The sequence below is a fragment of the Myotis nattereri genome, assembly GCF_964212035.1.
Source record: "Myotis nattereri genome assembly, chromosome: 1".
Classification (NCBI taxonomy): domain Eukaryota; kingdom Metazoa; phylum Chordata; class Mammalia; order Chiroptera; family Vespertilionidae; genus Myotis; species Myotis nattereri.
The window spans coordinates 26,890,924-26,915,368 of NC_138075.1; the positions used below are offsets into that span (position 1 = coordinate 26,890,924).

At 40.7% G+C, this 24,445-nt stretch overlaps 1 protein-coding gene across 5 annotated transcripts in view; it reads left to right on the forward strand.

Annotated features, from left to right (window-relative positions):
• The first annotated feature begins 1,979 nt into the window (after nucleotides 1-1,979).
• The window catches only part of LOC308516632 (cytochrome c oxidase assembly protein COX16 homolog, mitochondrial), a 39,089-nt gene continuing 16,623 nt past the window's right edge, over nucleotides 1,980-24,445 (forward strand). For 2 of the 5 annotated variants that reach the window (XR_013995768.1, XR_013995769.1), the window contains exons 1-4: nucleotides 1,980-2,229; nucleotides 5,692-5,763; nucleotides 10,723-10,785; nucleotides 14,237-14,458. Coding sequence is in view for 2 of the 5 variants with exons in the window: in XM_081087675.1 (XP_080943801.1) it covers nucleotides 2,161-2,229; nucleotides 5,692-5,763; nucleotides 10,723-10,785; nucleotides 14,237-14,353 (321 nt within the window). In the remaining 3 variants the exon portion in view is untranslated. Of the gene's footprint in view, nucleotides 2,230-5,691; nucleotides 5,764-10,722; nucleotides 10,786-14,236; nucleotides 14,586-24,445 lie in introns of those variants that run through there. The other 3 variants (XM_081087675.1, XM_081087676.1, XR_013995770.1) reach the window with 3 other exon arrangements.

The window sequence follows — 24,445 nt, forward strand, 5'->3', positions numbered from 1 at the left end:
CTTGGCATCTATTATCTGAGGGAAAGGGGATAAATAATACACATAACTAACTTGGATGCTTTATGAGTTCTGAAATGTCAAAAGGAAATGAATGAAGAGAGAAGCAATGCCTAATACAAATTTAGCATACATCACAATACATCTTCTAATAAGTGCTATGGCCCTATGTGGTTTTTTTTCTGCACATAGATTAATTAAACAAACACACAACAAAAGGCATAAGTCAAACAATCCAAAATAAAGTGCAAAAGAATCACAGCATTAAAGGAGACCCTGTTTATAAACCATAGCAATCCTGTTTATAACCCATCCCTTCAATCTGAATTTCCCATTTATTCTACAAATGCTCCTGACTCTCCTATAAATTTACATAATTTTCTCTCAGCACTCTCAAACTTCTCAGGTTAAGTCCTCTCACCTTTCTTACTGCTCCAGTCCCCAGGTTTGCAACGTGTCTCTTCCTTGGCGAGATTGGCGTGAGGGAAGATGGGAGAAACAGGGATAGGGAAAGGAATCAGCAGTCTTACTTTTATAAGCCTTGTCCTGATCATTTCAAAATCTCCCTTGGCTCAGTGTAGGTGATGCTTATGAAGTGGGCAGGTTTGACTCATTTCCTTAGCCCAGAAACCAAAAGAAAACCCCAAGTTTCACATTAAAACTGAAGTATTCTTCCCACTGTGCTATTTTCATTCACTTATATGTTATCCAGAGCAACAATGACTTTATATACTAAAACCATAGAGTGATAGCTCTGTGATATATGTTAGTTAAAAGCTACTGCTTTATATGTTAGTTAAAAGGAGGAATAATTTACATTGCCTGTGGAGTAAGGGAGGATTCAAGAACCTGGAGTTCCTGAAGCTGCATTTTGAAGATGTGGAAGTTCATGGAATACTCAGGGAATAATAGCTCCTCCAGGCTGGAGTATGGAGTGAAGAGGAAAAGTGGCAGAAAAGACAGGCCAAAGTTAGTCATACCACAGAGGGCCTTAGATTCCTTGCTAAGAAAATTGGAGTGACTATGTCGTACTTGGTAGGTGAGGCTTTCTCTGACTCACCCCAGCAAATGGCACATGGGGGCGGTTTCCTAAACGATCACAGTAGTTAGACACATGTTCATTTGAGTGCCCATTAGATCGCTATCTTTTTTAAGGCAGGGATCCTATATTTTCATCTTTATGTTCCTGGAGCCTTCAAATGACCTGCAAAAAGGTGTGCTAGTTTGAATGACTGCAGAATTGTCATGCATGAATGAAGATTACAGGCTACTTCACCGTAAAAGCATTAAAGGTTCAGTGATAGCATGACACTATATTGATTACCATTCAACCTAACCTTTTGTGGCGATTTATGTATTTCTAAAAATCGATATTAAGCTGGTAAACTCCTCGTCCCACAAATAGCCCTAGAAACGATCTCCAACTTTTTTTCTTTAGCTGATTTTATCGAGCGGCTATGTCCCAGGGAGTGTTCTGAGAAGACGTTGGTCAAGACCCAGAACGTGCGAGGTGCCGGTGACCATATCACTTGACCACTAGTACAAACAACATTTAAATCCTTAAGTCCCTATAGGGCAGTGGTTCTCAACCTTCCTAATGCCGCGACCCTTTAATACAGTTCCTCATGTTGTGGTGACCCCCCAACCATAAAATTATTTTCATAACTGTAATTTTGCTACTGTTATGAATCATAATGTAAATATCTGATATGCAGGATGTATTTTCATGGTTACAAATTGAACATAATTAAAGCATAGTGATTAATCACAAAAACAATATGTAATTATATATGTGTTTTCCAAAGGTCTTAGGCGACCCCTGTGAAAGGGTCGTTGGACCCCCAAAGGGGTCACGACCCACAGGTTGAGAACCACTGCTATAGGGCTTATACCAAGCCAGAGGGCGGAACCAAAGCTCTGACACTCGAGTTTCCTGGCGGACCCGCGAGTCTGTTACGATGAGTCGATTGCTTTGGTCTGGCGGAAGCCCCACGGGGGCGGACCCAGCCCCGAGGGCGAGGGAAGGTGATGAGCCTGGGACGCCTGGGGAGCCTGGTCTGGGAGGGATTGAGGGAGGGAGGCTGAGCCCCTGAGATTCGCGAGGCCGCGGGGCCGCGCCGGGCCTGCTTGGCCGGGTGTCCACGCGGGTCGGAGAGTCCCGTCATGTTCACACACGCGGTAACGCGCGCCTTGCGCAAGAACAAGACTCTTCGCTACGGGGTGCCCATGTTGGTGAGTCCCGAAGGAGAAAGTGGGGCGGGATGGTGGAAGGGGAGGGGCCTCAAGTTTGGATGGAGGCAGCGGGAAGTCTGATGGGAGCGGCGGGGGCCTGGACCTGGGCTGGGGCAGGGCTGGCGGTGGGCTGGAGCCTTTAGGCAGCCCGGTGCTCGTCCTCTCCGACTGGTAATGGCACCTCGGCCCCCCGCGTCCCCCTTCCTTCCCTGGTGCGTCAGAGAGCGACGTGAGGACCGGATTTTAATCCAAATCTGGACGATTGCCGAACCGCCCCCCCCCCCGCCTCTGCAGCTCGGCGGTGCACCGGGTCGCCGGAACTGGAGGGTTGACTGCAGGTACCGCCCAGTTCCGGGCCCCCCCGTGTCCCGGCGGCCCGGGGTTTACGCCTCCCAGGTTGGCGCCGGCCGCATCGCCGCAGCCCGCACTGGGCGCCGTGTGTTTATAACGAACTCAGCAAAGTCCGAGTTTCTAGCTCCCGCCCGGACCCCGGGACGAAGGCAGCCCGGCACCTGGTCCGGTGACTCCCGTGGTCCAGGAGGGAGGGGATGGTGTCGTCAGAAATGGTCAGATCCGAGACATACTCTGGAAAGTGGAGGTGACAGCGCAGGATGGATTGATTTGAGGAAGGAATGAGAGGAGCGAAGGGTGGCTCCGAAGAAGTTGGCTTGAGTATTGGATGAAAGCAGTTGCCCTTTTCCGGGACAGGAAAGGTTGGTCAGGGGCAGGTTGGGGCAGGGAGAGTGTTGGGGTAAAAATCAAGAGGCCTAAAAGAACACGTTGATGTGCCTATACCCGGTAGAGTGGGAAGTGGAGATGGCCGATAGGAAGGCAGGTCTTCCGTTCAGGGGGTATTTCCCACTGAAAATGGACATCTGCAGGTGGTTAGGTCAGAGGCTGTTTGAACCCGTGGGCCCGGGAGACATCATAGGGTCTTGGCGTTGGCCCTGGGCTGGTGGAAGGTGTGAAGATGGTGAAGGTGAGGAGCGAACAGGAGGAAGCGGGGGGGGGGGGGGGGGGGGGGGTAGGGAAACCAGGCGTGTGTCTTTACACTGAAACGAAGAGATAGAAAGTGTTTCGCTTTACAAAAAATTCTCACATATTGACACTGCCAATATTAACTGGTTATATTGAACAGATGTATAGCTGATTTGTTGTCTTTTGACTTACGTTGTTTTATTTTTGTTCATCCTCGCCCGAGGATATATTTCCATTGATTTTTAGGGTGGGAGGGTAGAAACAGAGAGAGAGAAACATCGATGCGAGAGAGTCACACCTATTGGTTGCCTCCTGCATGTGCCCTGACCAGGGCTGGGGATCGAGCCTGCAACCCAGGTACGTGCCCTTGACCAGAACTGAACCAGAACTGAACCCGAACCAAACCCGGGACCCTTCCGTCCTCAGGACCCTTCAGTCCTCGGGCTGACGCTCTATCCCCTGAGCCAAACTGGCTAGGGCTGTGTTGTTTTAATTTCATGTATTTGTCGGGATAGATGTTTTAAATTTTTATGTGGCCAGATTTATTGGGTTTTGAAACTCATGGTCTCAGGGTTTTGTTGGTATTCCAGTTTCAAAATTATAACTTTTTATATGTCATGATGTTTCATATCTTTCTGTATTTCTGTAGTTGGTAATAATATCTATATATATAAAAGGCTAAGTGTCCATCCTTCCCTCTGACCAGTAACTGTGATGTATACTGACCACTAGGGGGCAGATGCTCAACACAGGAGCTGCCATGATGCACATTGGCCATTTATTTTTTAAATATATTTTATTGATTTCTTACAGAGAGGAAGGGAGAGGGATAGAGAGTTCGAAACATCAATGAGAGAGAAACATCAATTAGCTGCCTCCTGCACACGTCCTACTGGGGATGTGCCGGCAACCAAGGTACATGCCCTTGGCTGGAATCAAACATGGGACCTTTCAGTCTGCAGGCTGACTCTATCCTCTGAGCCAAACCAGTTAGGGCTGCACTGGCCATTTAAAAATAAACAGCACACCAGACCTGGCACCAACAAATCAACTCTCAGCTTCCCCCAAGTAGGACACAGGCTCTGCCACCACCCCAGAGCGACACCCCACCAAATCGCAGCCAATGCTGACAAGACCCCATGGTGCAAAATGTGGCCCACAGCCCAGCCCAGCCCAGCCCAGCCCGGTCCGAAATGGTTGCTGTGGGCGCCGGGTAATGACATCACATAGCAGCACCCAGCTTCCTGTCCCTAGTGACTAGCCTCAGAGTTTCTTCAGCCCAGGAACAGGACTTGCTTTATGGCCAGGTGCAAACATTTTACATTATAACCAAATGTCTGTGAAGCGTTTTCCCCTGCCTCATCTCATTTGATCCTCACAGAAATCCTGGAGTAGGTAGATAGGAGACTCGATGGAATCCTATTTTCTTTTCATTAGCCGGAAAATGGAGATTTAGAAAGTTCAGAAACTTGACCCGACCGAAAAGAAGTAAGAAATGGTGGACCTTGAAAATGACTTCAGGTTTTCTCACTGCACAGAATAGAGTCAAACACTGCTGCAGTTAAATATTTACCCTTTGTTCTCCCTGCGTGATCTACGATAATAATGTGCTTCGTGTTGATATTTACTGCTGTGTTGCTGACAGTTACCTGAAGAGAAGTTGGGGTGCTTCACTGGGCTGGAAAAAGTTTAGCTAAATCAGAAAGCAGGTCTAATTAAGCAAGTTTATTCTCTATATATGAAAGGCTAAGTTGACTTCTGCATGTGCAATACATATAAAACTCTCACTGGCGCCAATCACTCATGTGTGTTTCAATCTGTCATTGTCGATTGTGAATTTGGTTGACACTTCTATTATAGAGAAAGGCTGAACAGTGATATCAAAATATTTCTTTTAATTAATTTTCTTTCAATGTGCACGAATCCGTGTACCAGGACACTAGTATTGATATAAAAAGAAAGGTAGAGATTAAATTTAATATTTTTCCAGATTGTTATACTTTTGCAGCTTTAAGATGAGGAATTAAAGCTCATTAGGTTATTGGAGGAGATGATAAAGCAGCAAGGACAATTTGAGGGCTCTTTTGAGATTGACCACATACTGAGAAGTATGGCATATTTCATGGGACTCTTGTCACTTGGTAAGGTGATGGAGAAAATGCTCTCCCATTGGTCCTGAAGAAACGAGGCCAGAATTTTATTCCTGGCGTTATCCATTATGATAATGAACAAGTCATTTATTACATGGATTTTTTTCTTTAGTTCATAGGTCTTTTGTAAGGATCAACTAATAGTGCTTATGATGATATTATTTAAACCATAAGGTTAAGTACTGTACAGGTATGGGGTACTGATTTTGGTATTTGGTAATGTGCTAAAATGTTTCCCAGTGACAGTACATAAAGCATCTGGAAAAATAATCTATAGGGGTAGACTGAATTCTGCCCATCTATTTTGTTTAATTGTTTCCTTTCTTTGTTTCAGTTGTTGGTTGTTGGAGGTTCTTTTGGTCTTCGTGAGTTTTCACAAATCCGTTATGATGCTGTGAAGATTAAAGTAAGAACTGTATTTGGGATTGACATGTGTCTGTGTATATGTATGTACTTGTTTAGGAGATGTGTATACTCAGTATACTAAGCAGTCTGAGTTTTATCTAGCTGTTCAAGACTGATATATAATGACTGGGCTCTTGCTTATTCTTTAAAATAACATTAATAATCACTTGGAAATGAATCGTGAAATGTGAAGAATATACTAATTTTTCTCCTCATTCACTAGAAAATTTGCAATGTTGTTAGCTTTCTGCCACAATGTGCTCTGATATAGTTGTTTTAAGGATTTAGAAGGGACTAAAGAACATGGAACAACAATTTCACTCCATTTTATTACTTTAGTTATAAATTAGATATTTCATATTAATACCAGTAATTTTATATATTATATTGTTATGCATCATTAGTAACTAATACTAAAAAAAGTATTTTTCATAATAAATAGTTAGTTATACCTATCTTTTTATAGGTAGGCCTTTGTGAAAGGACTGTATTGGTTCATATGTATATGGTTTTTATTTTACAGGTGAGGACACTGAAGCTCAGAGAGCTTAAGTAACTTGTTTAAGGTCATGTGGCTGTTGGGGGTAGAGCTAGTATTCTCACCCTCTGTGATTACACAGTTACTGTCAAATTTAAGCCAAGTGTTACATAAGAACTCTGGTTGATTGATAAGTACGTAGTTTTTGTTCGTGACACACATCTGATATTGGAAGTTTTTTTCCAAGTAATATATATATTTCATTAGTAGACCTCAGTAATAGGGGTGCAAAAATAAAGAGTATTCAATGTTCTCAGTTAATTTTATGGTTTAAGAGAAACACCAACTCTAGCTAATCTTAAAGACAATTGGTTTTGAATAAATATTACATTCATTTTAAAAGAATATGGTACAATGGTTTCTGTAAGGGAATAGAGCGATTATCATCAACTAAATTAAAAAGTTTCTATTAGCATTCCCCATTATTTTATTGAGGAATTTTTTCCCCCTTTTGCTTTAAGATGAAAGTTATAATAATCTGACTTTTGGAAGTGGAATGACATGTACATTTTTTGTTGTTGTTAATTCTCACCCGAGGATATATATATATTTTTCCCCCATTGATTTTTTAGAGAGAGAGGAAGGAGGGAGAGAGAGGGGAGAGAGAAAGAGAGAGAGAGAGAGAAACATCAATATGAGAGAGACATATCCAGTGGTTGCCTCCTGAACACGCCCTGACCAGGGCTGGGGATTGAATCCATAGCCCTTCTGTGCTTGGGCCGACGCTATAAACACTTAGCAACATTGGCCAGGGCAGTCATGTACATATTTGAAAAATAATTGAATATTTGTCATATTATTATGTGTTAGATCCTATAGATAAAGATTTAAGAAACTGGTTCTTACAAAGCTTATAGCATAATCAAAATTGGAAGACATCTAAATATAAATATGTACCCAAACATATAACAACTAGAGGCCTGGTGCGTGGGTTTGTACACCAGTGGGGTCCCTCGGCCTGGCCTGCGGGGATCAGGCTGAAACCGACATCCCCCAAGGGGTCCCAGATTGCAAGAGGGTGCAGGCCAGGCTGAGGGACCCCACTGGTCCATGATCGGGGCCAGGGAGGGACCGTGGGGGGGCTCCAGGGTGTGTTCAGCCTGTCTCGCCCAGTCTTGATCAGGGTGATTGGGCCGGGCAGCTGGGGAGGGAATGCAGGCAGTTGGTCGGCCAGGGAGGGACTGCGGGAGGACTCCAGGGCATGTCCGGCCTGTCTCGCCCAATCCCGATCAGCCGGACCCCAGCAGCAATCTAACCTACTGAAAAATGCTATATTAGAATTTTTCATAAAACATTACTAGAACTTCAGTTTAGACTTGTGAAGGGTATTCAAGAAGGTTTCCTAGAGGTATCAACCTTTGAATTAAAGTTTTGAGAATGAGTAAGAGCTAAATGGTGGAAATGATTATTGTTCTATAACACAGAGGGGAGGGAGTATTAGGCATATGGTCAGATTTTCATCTTAGAAATATCTCTCCTGTAAGAAGAGGACAGGATGCATGATGGTGTTTGGGGGAGCAAGATGGAGGGAAGAGATTATTTCAACCGGAGGTGAAGTTGCTTTGGCAGTAGTATAGATGAACAGTAATGGAACCTGAAATAAAACATGTGCAATGAAGATAGAGAGATATAAACGGGTTCCAGAAAAAAGTTTAGCAACAAATTGATAGTATTTAGTGACTGATGTGATTGATGTACATAATATAAAAATATCAATAAATCTCAGATGACTTGAGGTTTTGGTTATGAGGATTGGATAAATGGTGGTGGTAATCACTTAGTTAAGGAAAGAGAATGAGGGAGATTGGGATAATGGGGTCTAGAAGATAAGGTTAAAGTAAAGAGAACAAAGTTAGGCACAGTTGAGAGAAAAAGGTTGATTGAAGTGAGAGACAAGGTTGGTTGAAGTTAAGAGAACAACAAGAGTACAGGATGGGAAGTACGGTTGGTCAGGTCTGGAAGGAGAGGGAGGGGACAGAGTTCAGGTGAGAAGGATCAGAGGGCAAGACCTACTGAGATTGAGAGGTTGATGTTGAGAAGTTAAACTGAGGTGAAGTCAAGAGTCATAGTTTGGGTGAGGTTGTGTTCAAACAGGGTAGAGAGGATGAGGTGGACTAAATTTGAGAGGATAAGATTGGTTGAGATTGACAGGTGCTACAAGGTTTGAGATCAAGGGGGAGTCAAGAGGGCGAGTTTGCTGAGGTTAAAGCCAAGGGGGGTAAAAAGGGTTGAGAGGACATATGTGGTTGAGATGAAGCAAGAGAGGATAAGTTCAGTAGAGAAGTTGGGGATGGATAGATAAAGATGGTATTACTTCAGGGTAATCAGCCATGTTAGTTTGCCTGGAACTGTCCTGATTTTAGGATTGAAAGTCCAGCATCCCAGGACATAAAAGTTCCTGCTTTTCAGTGATGTGTGTATAGAAAGTTGAAAGGGAAGAAAAGAAGCAATGAGAGGACACCCAGATGTGATGTACAGCACAGGGAACAGGGTTTTCTACAACTTCAGAATGTCTTGGCCCATCTAGCCATGAGATCATAACATCGTAGTAACTATGTATGGTGACAGATAGTTACTAGACTTATTGCGGTGATCACTTTGAAAGGTATATAATGTTGGAATCACTGTGTTGTAAAGCAGAAACCAATAGGTGTGTAAACTATAATTAAAAATAAATGGTTTTAACCAGTTAACTGTGACATGTCCAAAACGGAAACCATTCCCACACACCATGATATTTTGAATTTAATTAAAAAAAATCAATTTGCAATGAATATTATAAAAATAAATATATTACAATTTGGGTGGTCTTGAATATTTTCAGTTGAAAATTTTCACAAAAAATGGTTTTAAAGTTGGTCTATAGACGCTTATGGCAGGCAAATGGTTAATTGGAAAAGAAAAAATATAAACCGTGAGATGGGCTAAGAAAATAAGCTGAAAGCAATAGCTGTCAGTTTTTATTGTGAAATAGATATGACATAGTTTATCTGCCTTCCTTAGTGGCCATTGCTCTTTTATCTCCTGACTCCTAATGCTGACAAGCATGGATTCACAATAATAGATCATCCATTGTTGCATCACGCCTAGTAATATGATATAAGTGTGCAGCTAAGTGTGTTGTAATCCTGAGCATTACCAGTCTTTTTTTCTTTTTTTTTTTTTGGCTTTGTTTGTTGTACTTTGTAAGAAAAAAGTGCTAGTTTAATTTTTAACATTATAAATACTGTGACCAGGTTTTCTAAGATTCAGATAATGGAAATGAGAAAAATAATAATAACCAATGCCAGTATGATCCAGACATCACTGAAAAAGAAAGCTAGCTGGGCTAGCATGGCTCAATGGTTGAGCGTTGACCTATGAACCAGGAGGTCACAGTTCGATTCTTGGTCAGGGCACATGCCTGGGTTGCTGATTTGATCCCCAGGAGGCAACCGCTCAATGATTCTCTCTCATCACTGATGCTTCTATCGCTCCCTCTCCCTTCCTCTCTGAAATGAATAATAAAAATATATTTTAAAAAACATATGGGAACACAACCCTTGATGACTAGACTAAACCTCTGTATGCTTCCAGAAACCCTCATCCTACCAAGCCTGTCCTCACAGGATGGAATATTTTAGTCAACAGACAAGCCATTTGAGTCTTGCCATTGAAGAAGTGGTAAACCCATGGGCCCCCCAAACTACTAAAGTTTCTTCCTGGTTCTGTGTTTAAATTGCTTTGAATGGCTGATTTCGATCCTGCTGTGATGGGGAAATAATTAAATTCTTCGAAGTCTAGTGTAATCCTCAGGTTGTATTTCTAGTACTAATTGATCTTAAGCTGTGTTCAGTAACATTCAGCTATCCCAAAGATTTTGCCATACACAGGTAATATGGCATCAACTCCTATTTACTACTGTGGAATCCTGTCTAATTTTTTCACAGATACTTATTTGTTTACAGCATATGTAAGGTGTTCTGTTTTGTTTTTAAGAGCAGCATTCTATTTATTAGTATTTTTATGACATTTCTAAGTAATAATTTAGGGTGGTGGTTAATAGCATGGACCTCTGGAGGCAGAGGGCCAAGGTTCAGAGTCAAGTTCTGCCTCTGACAAATTATTCAAACTCCCTGTGTCCTATTATCCTTACTTGTGATCATAACAATAATACTTATCTAAGGTTTTTGTGAGGATTAAAAGAGATAATATTGTATGTGCCAAAATGCTTGGCACATAAGTACTCAGTAAGTATTAGCTGCTGTTAGTAGTGGTAGTGGTACTACTAAATCGTTATTGTTATGCGACTGGATGGATGGATGGTGGAGATTTTGCCATGTGTTTGTAATCTGCCATGCCATCCTAGACGTCCCTTATATAACTTCAAATTAAAAATTAATTCTACAGACTTAACATATGGCTCGTCTTTCTTTTTTACAGATTGATCCTGAATTAGAAAAAAAACTGAAAATGAATCAAGTGTCACTGGAATCAGAGTATGAGGTACAGTGTTAATATAGTCTTTCTTTAATAATCTTCTTTGTTAGTGACTGGTTCTGTCTGCCTTAAGGTAAACTTAAATTATTAGCAGTGCAGAAAAAATTGTTTATCTTTTTAAAAAAATTTATTTTTATTGATTTCAGAGAGGAAAGGAGAGGGAGAGAGAGATAGAAACATTAGTCATGAGACAGAATCATTGATAGGTTGCTCCTGCATGCCCCCCACTGGGGATCAAGCTCACAAGCCAGGGATGTGCCCTGACGGCAATCCAACTGTGACCTCCTGGTTCATAGGCCGATGCTCAACCACTGAGCCAATCAGCCAGGAGAAAATTTTTTATCTTAAGTATATGGTATTGGGACAACTGTGTAGTCATTTGAAAAGAAAACAAAGATGGATCTATATTTCATATACTATAAATGAATAAATTTTAGATGGATCAAGTATTTAAAAATAAGCCCTGGGTGGTGTTACTCAGTGGTTAGAGTTTTGGCCAAGCACTGAAGGTCATGGGTTTGATTCCCGGTTAAGGCTATGTACCTGGGTTGCGGGCACATCCCCCAGTGGGAGATGTGCAGGAGGCAGCTGATCGATGTCCTCTCTCATCGATGTTTCTAACTCTCTATCTCTCTCCCTTCCTCTCTGTGAAAAATCAATTAAAATATAAAAAAAAAAAATAATGTGATACCAAACCCAGAAGCTTTAAAAGCAAAGATGATGAGTTAGTTCATACTTAAAAATTTAAAACTTCAGCCTAAAAACAAATAATGTATATAAAGTCACTAGTTAAGTGAGAAATCCTAAAAATATTATTTATCCTATGATGAATTAACTTATTGAAATATGAAGAACATCTGCAGGTCAATGTGGAAAAGTTCAGCCATTCAGTTGGTCAGTGGGAACATGGGCAAAGCATGTGAAGAGTTCAGAGGAGCCTGGCCGGTGCTGCTCAGTGGCTGAGTGTCAGCCTATGAACCAGGAGGTCAGCGGTTCTGTTCCCGGTCAGGACATGTGCCTGGCTTGTGGGCTTGCTCCCCAGTAGGGGGTGTGCAGGAGGCAGCCGATCAAGGATTCTCTGTAATCATTGATATTTCTGTCTTTATCCCTCTCCTTTCCTTTCTGAAATCAACAAAAATATATAAAAAAATAGATTCAGAGGAAGGGAAATAAATATATTTCTTAAATATATGAAGAGGTGCTCAACTTATAATAGGAATGTTAGTTAAAATTATAATGAGGCATCACTTTCTACCCATTTTATTAGCAAAATCAAAGAATTTAATAAGTAACACATTGTATTATAGAATGTGAGGGAGGATGTTCTCTATCTCTTTTAGTTTGTTCATTTTTTGGCTGGATTATACAAGGGTAGGCAGAAGTAGGTTTGCAGTTGCAAGTATGTGAAACAGTTTATTCTTCTAATATTATTTATGTATTATTGTACTATTTATCTGTACTATATAAACCTACTTTTGTCCACCCCTGTATTTTTCCATTTCTTTGTGTGTTTGGACATTGTTTATTGAAAGGTGGACATTGTGAATAATACATTGAAGAAATTTGTAGCAGGTAGTTTAATTATTGGCTGATCATTTTGAACTTAGTTTATGCTTTGTAAGGGAGAAACTGTGGAAAAGCTTTGGTGTTTCCTAAACTCGTCTTTGTAGGTCTCATTCTCCAAATTGTCTCCCCGAAGGTCAGAGCTTACTTAGTTTTAGGCTTTGTTGGGTGAGTCCAAAGTAGGTTTTCCTCTTGGCATAATTCTTACTCCTAAAGAGCAGCCTTTTGGGGGTCTCAACTGGATGTCAAGGTAGCAACTAGGTATTAAGTCCACTTGGACAGGGCTGAAAATCCAATATTGACACAGCGTTTCCTCAGCACTTCTTGACTCTGGTCCCCAGTCAGTTCTATAGCACGTGGCTGTTAACTAGTGAGCCTGGGTGATCTTGCTCAGACATGTACAGCCTAGACTTCAGTGCCTGCGTGTTTTGCAGAGTCAGTAATGCTGTGGTATTGCAGAATCCTATCGGAAATCTTTTATTCTCCAAAGATCTCTGAAGACTAGAGCACTTTTACATGAAGTTGTTCTGTCAACTTTGCATCCCATGTAAGAATTATTCTTAAATTATCTTGAGCATGTGTGTTTCATGTTATCTGGGTGAAAACCATTATCCTTTCTTAAAACCTTTTTATAAATGGATCATTTCATAACTATACTTGAAAATTTACTTTTTTCTTGCACATTAAATTAATAAAAGTTTGCTTATCTATCATCTATCTATCTATCTATCTATCTATCTATCTATCTATCTATATTTAATATAAACTCCTGATGAAACCGTAAGTGAAATTTAGAGAATGATTTCATTCACTACTTCCCTCTTATTTTGTTAAAACCTCTAACTTGCTACTTCTCAATATATAAGCACTAAGTCAGTAGTGATGCTGTGGAGGGTTTGTCTCGGAGTAGATTTTAGTTCTTTTAGAAACTGTAGAATTTGATAATTGAAGAAACCATGTAGATCATTTGGTCCAACCTTTTTATTATTACTTATGAGGGAATTAGTGTCTAGATAGCCCAAGGTTATACAGCTCATTAGTAAAAGAATAAAGCTTAGAATTCAATTGTCAAGGTAAATGCATATTATTCCTTGTCTCTGGACATAAGGTGGTCTGTGTTCTTTGAGCCTCTTTTTCTATTTAATTCACTAAATTATTCCAGAACAATGAAAGCAGATGAATGAAAGTTACTGCAGGAAGGTGAAAAAAACACTCATGTTCTTCCCTTTTATCCTACCTTTATTCCTGGGAGACACTTCACAGTAACTGAAGGTACAGTGATCCAACTGTAGTTGACTAGTTTTTATTACCTGAAAGAGCTTTGCTCATGGCAGCTATAAGGAATGTCTTTTCATTCTTAAACCCACGCTCATTTCTCAGGTGCCGGACAAATCACCTTGGTCTGTTTTTTTTCCTTCCAGCAGACTTCAGGTTCTCCACCTTTGTTCTTTTTCTCTCATTACTGCTATCACTCAGGCTAACCCATGCTAGTCATTACTATGCTGGACCAGCCTTCACAGTCAGACTTTTGTTTTCCTAGCTTCTTCCCTTTCTCTGTGCTTTCAAAAATAAAGCATGTGCATTCTTTCTTTTTCAATTTAATAGAATAATTTATTCTGATGGAGGAAAGGATAGGCATTTACGTAAATAGCAAGTAAGAAAAATTCCAACTCCTAAGAAATATGTTACTTCTTTAGTTATTATGCTTGATATGCAATGATTTTTTGTTATTGTTGCTAACATTATAATTGAGGGCCTATTGGATTCTTTCCATTCACTTATTTATTCACTCATCATTCTTCATTCATTCATTCATTCATTCATTCATTCATTCAGTGATGTCCTAATCAAAGCCATAGGACTCTTATATACTTTAATTTTTGTGGCTCCGTAGAAAATAAAGGATTCTGCTTTTGATGACTGGAAGAATATTCGAGGACCCAGGCCTTGGGAAGATCCTGACCTCCTCCAAGGACGAAATCCAGAAATCCTGAAGACTAAGACAGCTTGACTATGCTGAGTCTTTTTCTTTTTTTTTTTTAATGTTATCAACTGAATTTGCACTACCTACTCCTATCTGGTGGAAAGAAAATTCCAGATCTGCAGAAGCCTGGTTGTGAGTAATTCAGTGACAGATAATTATGATTAAAAAATCAGGTTCAAGTTTTTGCTTCCCAACTCTGCCATTTGCAAACGTATATTTTATAGCACTCAATAAAAATGTGAACATTGCTACTTAAAAACTCTCATTTTTTTCCACTACCTAATACATACCCATATTTCTTTTCTACCAGTCACTGGGGCAATATTTTGATACTTCAATTTTATTCCTTATGAGAACAGTAGGTCTGGATCTAAATTCTCATAGTAATACCATATGTTAAACCTATGTAGGAAAGTAATATTGATAAGAATCTTGTTTTTATTTCTAGTACCTTACATGGTGTGCTTAATCAGTCTCCCAAGCATCACTTAATGATTGTATTGATACCATCAATACGTGTTAATACAATTATGTTGTTACTGGTTAAAGCAGAAGTCATGAAGTATTGCATATTATATGCAGTATGGCAAATTTGTTTAGATAATCCACAGATGACTATAGTTTGAGAAACACTAATATAAGGTATGCCTTAACATGATTACATGCAAATTATTATAGTTTTTTTTTAACTTGGTGTTTGCTATGATCTACTTTATTTTAATTTTATTTTTTATTGATTGGGGGGGGCGGGACAGGAGAGAGGGAGAAAGACAGAAAAACATGGATTTGTTGTTCCAATTATTTATGCATTCATTAGTTGCTTCTGGTATGTGCCCTGAATGGGGATTGTACCCACAACCTTGGCATGTTGGGAAAATGCTCTAACTAACTGAGCTACCTGGCCAGGGTCAGCATTTGCTATGATCTAAACACTAGGCAAAGGGTAGAATTGAGGAAAGTTAGGTTTTTTTTTTGTACTCAGTTTTCTTTTTGTTAGCCTTGTTTCCCTACATAATTGCCAAAAAAATTTCAAATCCACCCACCTCTTCCCCAATAAAAATCCCCATTTCTGCCTTGGTCGATGTGGCTCAATGGTTAGTGTCAGCCTGCACACTGAAGGGTTGTGGGTTCAATTACTGGTCAAGGGTATGTACCTGGGTTGCAGGTTCGATCCCCAGCCCTGGATGGGGTGTGTGCAGGAGGCAACCAATCAATGTGTCCCCCTCACATCGATGTTTCTCTCCACTCTCCTTCTCTCCCTTCCAGTCTCTCTAAAAAGCAATGGAAAAATATCCTCAGGTGAGGATTAATAATAACAACAAAAATCCCTGTTTTCAGTGGATTAGTGCTAGCAAAAAGCAAAGCAAGCTGATTACCTAGTGAATAATTTGTGGTAGAGATGACTTATAACACTTAATTATCTGAGGGAGTAATTGAGTTTCATAGGCAAAAACAAAACAAAACTAAACCTCTACTTAAGCTTCACTTCTTGTACAAAAACTAACTCCAAATGCATCAGATTTAAATCCTATTCTATATAATCAAGGCTAATATGCAAATTGTCTCCTTGACCGGGAGTTTGACTGGGAGTTTGACCAGGGGGCAGGGCCGGCTAGCCAACTGCTCGCAGCCCCTCCCCCTGGCCAGCCCCACTTTCAGTTTGCTCCCCTCACCCTGATTGGGGGCGGGGCTGGTCGGCCAACCTTCGGCATCCCCTCCCCCTGGCTGGCCCAGCCCAATTGGCCCCAATCAGAGCAGACCGGCTGGACCCCACCCGAATTCATGCACTGGGCCTTGAGTATAATAAAAGTGTAATTTGCTAAGTGTCTGACCGATTGGTCAACCATTTGATCGACCGCTAGACCAGTTGCTATGACACACACTGACCACCAGGGGGCAGATGCTCCAACTGGTAGGTTAGCTTGCTGCTAGGGTCTGGCTGATCAGGACTGGGCGAGAGGGTCAGACATGCCCTGGAGCCCTCCCTCGGTCCCTCCCTGGCCAGATGGCCCTGATCAGCCCCGATTGCCTGCCAGGCCGAGGGACCCCACCTGTGCACGAGTTCGTGCACTGTGCCTCTATTTTAAACATAAAACTTTTAGGAAAAATAAAGTTATTATTTTAGTTCATAAAAGAAAAACTTGAAAAATTGGACACTTCATCAAATTAAAAACTTTTGCTTTCCAGAAACCCTGCTGGAAGGATGAAAAGCCAATATTCAGAATGAGGAAATATTGTAAGCCACATATCTGGCAAAAGATGCATATCTAGGATATATATAAAGAACTCTGAAAATGAAACAGTTGAAAAGAAAGCAAACAATCCAATTAGAAAATGGGCAAAAGACAGAGACATTTTACTGAAGAAGATATATGGATGGCAAATAAACTCATGAAAAGAATGTTTGACATTGCTAGCCATTGGGGAAATACAAATTTAGCTTCCAGTGATAAATAGCTACACATCTGTTAGAACAGCTAAGATTACAAAAACCAACAATACCAAATGCTGACAAGGATGTGGGGAAACTAGATCTCACACATTGCTGGTATGATAAATGGTATAACCAGTCTGGAAAATGTTTTGGCAGTTTCTTAAAAAACAAAATAGGAGATTTCTGGTTTCCAGTTCTACATTATAGGAACCTTGGAAATCATAACTCCAGTCCTAACAGAGAAAAAAAGCTGAAAAACAAAATCCATGACTATTCTTTAGTCCGTGAAATAACTGAGGTCACAAGACAAAAAACCCCACTCTGAACACTTGAGGCAAATACAGAAAATCACACTTTACTGGAAGGGAAACCACCACTGGGAATAATTTAAAGAGTAATTAACTCATTACGAGGGACCAGGCTGGGGGTACACTTTTGTGAGTTTTGCTTCCTGGAACCCACCAGCTTCTCACAGTGACAATCAGAGAAAAGTGTCCTTGTGTTTTCAGCTGGAAGGGGAAAGTAGTCTTCAGAAATATGCCCACTCCCCGAATTCTGTTCTCTTGAACAAAAGCCTGGCCTCAAAGGAAACTGTTTCGCTAGAGCCAAATCACACTGGGTTTTACCAGAACCTAACCAAATGGGGTAAGGGAAACACCCAACTCCAGCCCCCTCTAGCCTTCCTGTCTCACCTAAATGGAGTGGGGACTGAGAAGCAGTTGTAAAGGTCCATCTCAGGGGCCCATGATGACTAAAAGACTGGGACCTAATCATAAGACCATAGAATGTTCCCCTCTCCCTCCACATTAGTGCTGTGTCATTCAAGTCCAGCAGGTATCCATTCAAGTCCAGCATGTCCAACTCAGCGACAAAAACGACAAGGCATGCTAAAAGAAGAAGCACTGTTGAAACAAAGCAAGCATTAGAATCATTCATAGATGGCAGGGATGTTGGAATTACCAGACTGAGAATTTAAAATCACTGATGAATAGAGCTTAGAGCTCTAATGGAAAAAGTACGCACTATGCAACAACAGTTGGGAAATATAAGCAGAGAGATGGAAGTTTTGAGAATAAAAAGGAAATTCTAGAAATTAAAAACGCTATCAGAAATGAAGAATGCCTTTGATGGGGTCATCAATAGAGCAGACATGACTGAAGAAAGAAAAGAAGGAAGAGAAGGAAGGAAGGGAGAAAAAAGGGAGGGTAAGGGAGCAATAAATATTTAATTTCAGTCAAAGCAGGCTTCAGAGCAAGGAAACTGTCAGGGATAAAGAAGTCAGAGAACCAAGATGGCGGCATAGGTTAACGCCGGAGTTTGCTGCTTTGAACAACTACTTCAAAAGTGAAACCAAAAAACGGAAGGGACATCACCCAGAACCACAGGAACGCTGGCTGAGTGGAAGTCCTACAACTAGGAGGAAAGAGAAACGCATACGGACACTCAGAGGAGGCGCAGTGCTGAAGTCAAATTCTGAGGTGCGGAGTGCGCGGAGCGGGCTGGCGGCGGAGGGTGCGGTTGGCGTTTTCAATCGGGAGGGAGTCGCAGACTCTGAGCTCCAGATACAGGCTAGTCTTTAGGGACCCTGACTCAAACGGGAGAAGCGGGACTGTCTGGCTTCGGTCAGAGCGAGTGCAGCTTTCTCTCCGAGGTCTGCAGCGGGTGCTGGGACTCAGAGAGGCAGAGCCCCTGGGGACAGGACTGAGAGCCGCCATAACTGCTCTCTCCGGCCCACCCTATTGATCCTGTGCGACCCGCCCCGCCCAAGCCCTGCACAGAGGCATTTGCCGGATAGCCTCAGGCAAAGGCTAGATTAGCACCTCCCTAGAGGACAGAAGTTCTCTCACTGCTGACACAGCTGATTCTCATAGCCACTTGGCCTGGAGGTCAAACCCTCCCTGGAATTAGCTACAACAATCAAGATTTAACTATAAGACTGCGAACAAAGACCACTAGGGGGTGCACCAAGAAAGCATAACAAAATGCGGAGACAAAGAAACAGGACAAAATTGTCAATGGAAGATATAGAGTTCAGAACCACACTTTTAAGGTCTCTTAAGAACTGTTTAGAAGCCACCGATAAACTTAATGAGATCTACAAGAAAACTAATGAGACCCTCGATCTTATATTGGGGAACCAACTAGAAATTAAGCATACACTGACTGAAATAAAGAATAATATACAGTCTCCCGACAGCAGACCAGAGGAGCGCAAGAATCAAGTCAATGATTTGAAATGCGAGGAAGCAAAAAACACCCAACCGGAAAAGCAAAATGAAAAAAGAATCCAAAAATGCGAGGATAGTGTAAGGAGCCTCTGGGACAGCTTCAGGCGTACCAACATCAGAATTATAGGGGTGCCAGAAGATGAGAGAGAGCAAGATATTGAAAACCTATTTGAAGAAATAATGACAGAAAACTTCCCCCACCTGGTGAAAGAAATGGACTTACAGGTCCAAGAAGCGTGGAGAACCCCAAACAAAAGGAATCCAAAGAGGACCACACCAAGACACATCATAATTAAAATGCCAAGAGCAAAAGATAAAGAGAGAATCTTAAAAGCAGCAAGAGAAAGAAACTCAGTTACCTACAAGGGAATACCCATACGACTGTCAGCTGATTTCTCAACAGAAACTTTGCAGGCCAGAAGGGAGTGGCAAGAAATATTCAAAGTGATGAATGCCAAGAACCTACAACCAAGATTACTTTATCCAGCAAAGCTATCATTCAGACTTGAAGGTCAGATAAAGAGCTTCACAGATAAGGAAAAGCTAAAGGAGTTCATCACCACCAAACCAGTATTATATGAAATGCTGAAAGGTATCCTTTAAGAAGAAGAAGAGGAAGAAAAAGGTAAAGATACAAATTATGAACAACAAATATGCATCTATCAACAAGTGAATCTAAGAATCAAGTGAATAAATAATCTGATGAACAGAATGAACTGTTGATTATAATAGAATCAGGGACATAGAAAGGGAATGGACTGACTATTCTTGGGGGGGAAAGGGGTGTGGGAGATGAGGGAAGAGACTGGACAAAAATCGTGCACCTATGGATGAGGACAGTGGGTGGGGAGTGAGGGCGGAGGGTGGGGCGGGAACTGGAAGGAGGGGAGTTATGGGGGGAAAAAAAAGAGGAACAAATGTAATAATCTGAACAATAAAGATTTAATTTAAAAAAAAAAAAGAAGTCAATTCTCCACGGGAGCAATATTTAATATACTTGCACCTAAATGACACAAGAGCAAAATACTTGAAGCAATAAAACCAAAAGTTTTTTTTTTAAATATATTTTATTGATTTTTTACAGAGAGGAAGGGAGAGAGATAGAGAGTTAGAAACATCGATGAGAGAGAAACATCGATCAGCCGCTTCCACATCTCCCACTGGGGATGTGCCCGCAACCCAGGTACATGGCCTTGACGGGAATCGAACCTGGGACCTTTCAGTCCACAGGCCGACGCTCTATCCACTGAGCCAAACCGGTTTTGGCAAAAGTTTTTATTTTTTTAAAAAACAAAACAAAATTGATAAAATTGGCAAGCCTTTAGTTTTACCAAAATAAAAAAAGAATACTCCTTATTAAAATCAGGAATGAAAGAGGGACATTACTAGCAACCTTAGAGAAATAAAGAACTATGAGGGAATGCTCTGAACGATTATAGGCCAATAAATTAGATAATTTTGATTATATAAATTTCTGGAAAGACACAAACTACCAAAACTGACTTAAGAAAGAATATAAGCCCTGCTGGCATGGCTTAGTGATTGAGATCAATCTATGAACCAGAAGTTCACCGTTTGATTCCCGGTCTCGGGTCAGGGTATATGCCTGGTTGCTGGCTCGATCTCCAGTGGCGGAGGCATGCAGGAGGCAGCCGATCAATGATTTTCTCTCATCCTTGATGTTTCTATCTCTCCCTCTCCCTTCCTCTCTAAAATAAAAAAATATATATATTAAAAATAAGGAATATAAATCTGAATAGACCTATAACAGGTAGAGAATTGAATTAGTATTTTTAAAATACCCACAAGAGCTGACCAGTGTGGCTCAGGGTTTGAGCATCAACCTATGAAACAGGAGGTTACTGTTTGATTCCCGGTCTCGGGTCAGGGCACATACCTGGGTTACGGGCTTGATCCACAGGAGGGGTCGTGCAGGAGGCAGCCAGTCAATGCTTCTCTCTCATCATTGATATTTCTTGTACTCCCTCTCCCTTCCTCTCTGAAATAAAATATTTATTTATTTATTTTTAAAATATATTTTATTGATTTTTTACAGAGAGGAAGGGAGAGGGATAGAGAGTTAGAAACATCAATGAGAGAGAAACATTGATCAGCTGCTTCCTGCACATCCCCCACTGGGGATATGCCGGCAACCAAGGTACATGCCCTTGACCAGAATCAAACCTGGGATCCTTTAGTCCCTAGGCCAGCCATGGGCAAACTACGGCCCACAGGCCGGATCCGGCCCGTTTGAAATGAATAAAACTATTGAAATAAAAGACCGTACCCTTTTATTTAATGATGTTTACTTTGAATTTATATTAGTTCACACAAACACTCCATCCATGCTTTTGTTCCGGCCCTCTGGTCCAGTTTAAGAACCCATTGTGGCCCTCGAGTCAAAAAGTTTGCCCACCCCTGCCCTAGGCCTATGCTCTATCCACTGAGCCAAACCAGTCAGGGCTGAAATAAAATATTTTAGAAAAAACATACCTACAAGAAAAGCCCAGACCCAGATGGCTTGGTTGGCAAATTCTACCAAATATTCAAAAGAAGAATTAGTACTAATTTTTCACAAACTTTCCCCCCAAAATAGAAGAGAATGGAACACTTCCCAGCTCATTCTATGAGGCTAGTATTATTCTAATACAAAAACATCACAAGGTAAAGACATCACAGAGTTACTGAGCAATATCCTAATTTTTAAAATATTTTTTTCAGTTTGTTTTGTTTAATTTTTATTGATTTCAGAGAGTAAGGGAGAGGGAGAGAGAGAGATAGAAACATCAATGATGATAGAGAATCATTGATTGGCTTCCTCCTATACACCCACACTGGGGATCGAGCCCATAATCCAGGCATGTGCCCTTGGCCGGGATCAAACCCGGGACCCTTCAATACGCAGGCCAACACTCTATCCACTGAGCAAAACCAGCTGAGCAAAACCAGCTAAGGTGACCACTATCTTTTAATAATGTAAATACAAAAATGCTCAACAAAATACTTGCAAATCAAATGCAGTAACTTATAGAAAGGATTATACAGCATGATCAAGTGAGACTTATTTCAGGAATGCAAGATTGATTTAATATTCAAAAATTATGTAATACACTATATCAATAGACTTAAGGACCAAATGACAACAACAAAAAACCCCCCACATGATCATATCCAGATGCAGGAAAATATCACTAAATTTGACATCTCTTCACGATAAAAACAATAAACCAGTAGAAAGAAACATCTTCAACCTGATTAAAGGCATGTGCAACAACAGTAACAAAAAACTTAGCTCACAACGACTTCATAGGCAAAAAAATGAGCGCTCTCCTCTAAGAATACAGAGTAAGACAAGAATGTCTGCTAGTCAACGTTGAACTGGAGGTTGTAGCCAGGTCCATTAGGAGGGGAAAGGAAATAAGCATCTAGACTGGAAACAAGTAAAATGACCTCTATTTGTAGATGCCATGATCCTGTATGTGTAGAACATTCTAAGGAATCCACTAAAAACTATTATAACTAATAAATGAGTTCAGCACTTAGAGGTGTATTCACTTACAAGGGTGGCAATAGGATTTGATAAGACTCAACCTCAAGGGCAGAGAATGTTTCTTTTAATTACCCTGCCCAATCTTTTCTGTCATTTCTTTCTCAGAAAAGTGCTTTCTGAGCTGACCTGTTGTGGAAGGTCTTTCCAAGCTCCTGGTGAGAAATTAATATGCTGATTTAATGCATTGATACCTTTTGTCTTTGAGAATTCATAGGAGCATTTCAGTTTATAATGCAGTTGATCGGTAGTGTTATCATTGTTTTTGACTTCCCCACCCTAAAGAAAATTCAGCTTCCTGACACAAAGTATTAATAATCAATGTAAAATTTACTGAGAGTTCCATAAAGAAGACACAGTTTACACTGCACACCATATAATGAATAACTTAGGAAATCCTCTTACTGTTTCCTACAAAGTTCATCATGGGCACCCCATCCTCTTCTCACTTGGCCATTTTCCTATGTAGGACTCAGCCTTGATGGATCCTGATTTTTCTGTTTCTTCATCTTCTCTTGCTCTTAACCAATATACTCCCAATGCATGCTTTTCTCCCCCTAACTCATTACTTTCATATGCACAGCAAGTCAGCTTTCCCCAGCTCCTGCAAAGCTCGGCGCCTCTCTCCAGATCCTCTGCACATAAGTTCCTTTCCATCACAGCAGCCATAGTGAGGAACATTACATTGTGTGAATTAAATATACATATATTTAGTGCCTATGTATGCATTATCTTGGGGAAATTATTTAGCTGCTTCCTGCCTCAGTTTCCTCATGTGGAAAATGGGAAAGATAATAATAGTAGAGTTAATGTGATTTAGTTATGGAAGGCTCTTAGAATAATATCTGGCATAGAGAAAGCACTCAGTAACTGGCATAGCTATCATTATTAAATAGAAAAAGATTATTAGTGACAACAAAAGTTCTTATCAAAACGTCACATCTAAAATAGTACTTTAATAATATTGCCCAGCCATTTATTAAATCGATAGCAATTAATCCCGTGTGGAAAGATGTCTCTAAGTGATCTCATATATCCCTCCTGTGAACAGCAAAGTGCAGTAGGAAACCATGCAAACTAACAGGCCTGAATTGGAATCTTGGCTCTGTCCGTTTGTCAGATTGCAAACTGTGTAATTTTACACAAATTACATAACCTGCTTGAGTTTCAGTCACCTCATCTGTGAATTGGAATTTTGTAGTTGTCTGTGTCAATTAGGCAAAGAAAAGATAGGTGATAAAGTGGTAACTATTATTATTATTGACTAGTAGATGGAAAATAATCGGTTTACAGATGGTAAATATTGTCTTAAGTCATTGCTTCAAATAATTCAGTGAAACAGTTTTCTCTGGTTGGTTTTCTGCCTTTTGACCCTTAAATAATGTTTAACCTGCTGGAAGCATTACAAAATGATAGAATTAAAGTGGACAAAGGTTTCTGAGATGGGATTTCTGATTTCCTCTAGATCATAAATGGAGACTAGACTTTGAGGACTGAAAGGTTAAGAGACATTCGTCTGTGGTGCTCCCATTAGAAATTATCTTGGTGTGAGAAAGCCTTGGAGTCACTGCTTGACACCACCAGAGGGCGAGCTAAGGCCATACAACACTGAGTTTGGGACCTAGAGGAGATCTTAGGGCAGTGATGGCGAACCTATGACACACGTGTCAGAGGTGACACGCGAACTCATTTTTTTGGTTGATTTTTCTTTGTTAAGTGGCATTTAAATATATAAAATAAATATCAAAAATATAAGTCTTTGTTTTACTATTGTTGCAAATATCAAAAAAACTTCTATATGTGACACGGCACCAGAGTTAAGTTAGGGTTTTTCAAAATGCTGACACGCTGAGCTCAAAAGGTTTGCCATCACTGTCTTAGGGACTGTCCCAGATTTATGTCAGACCACA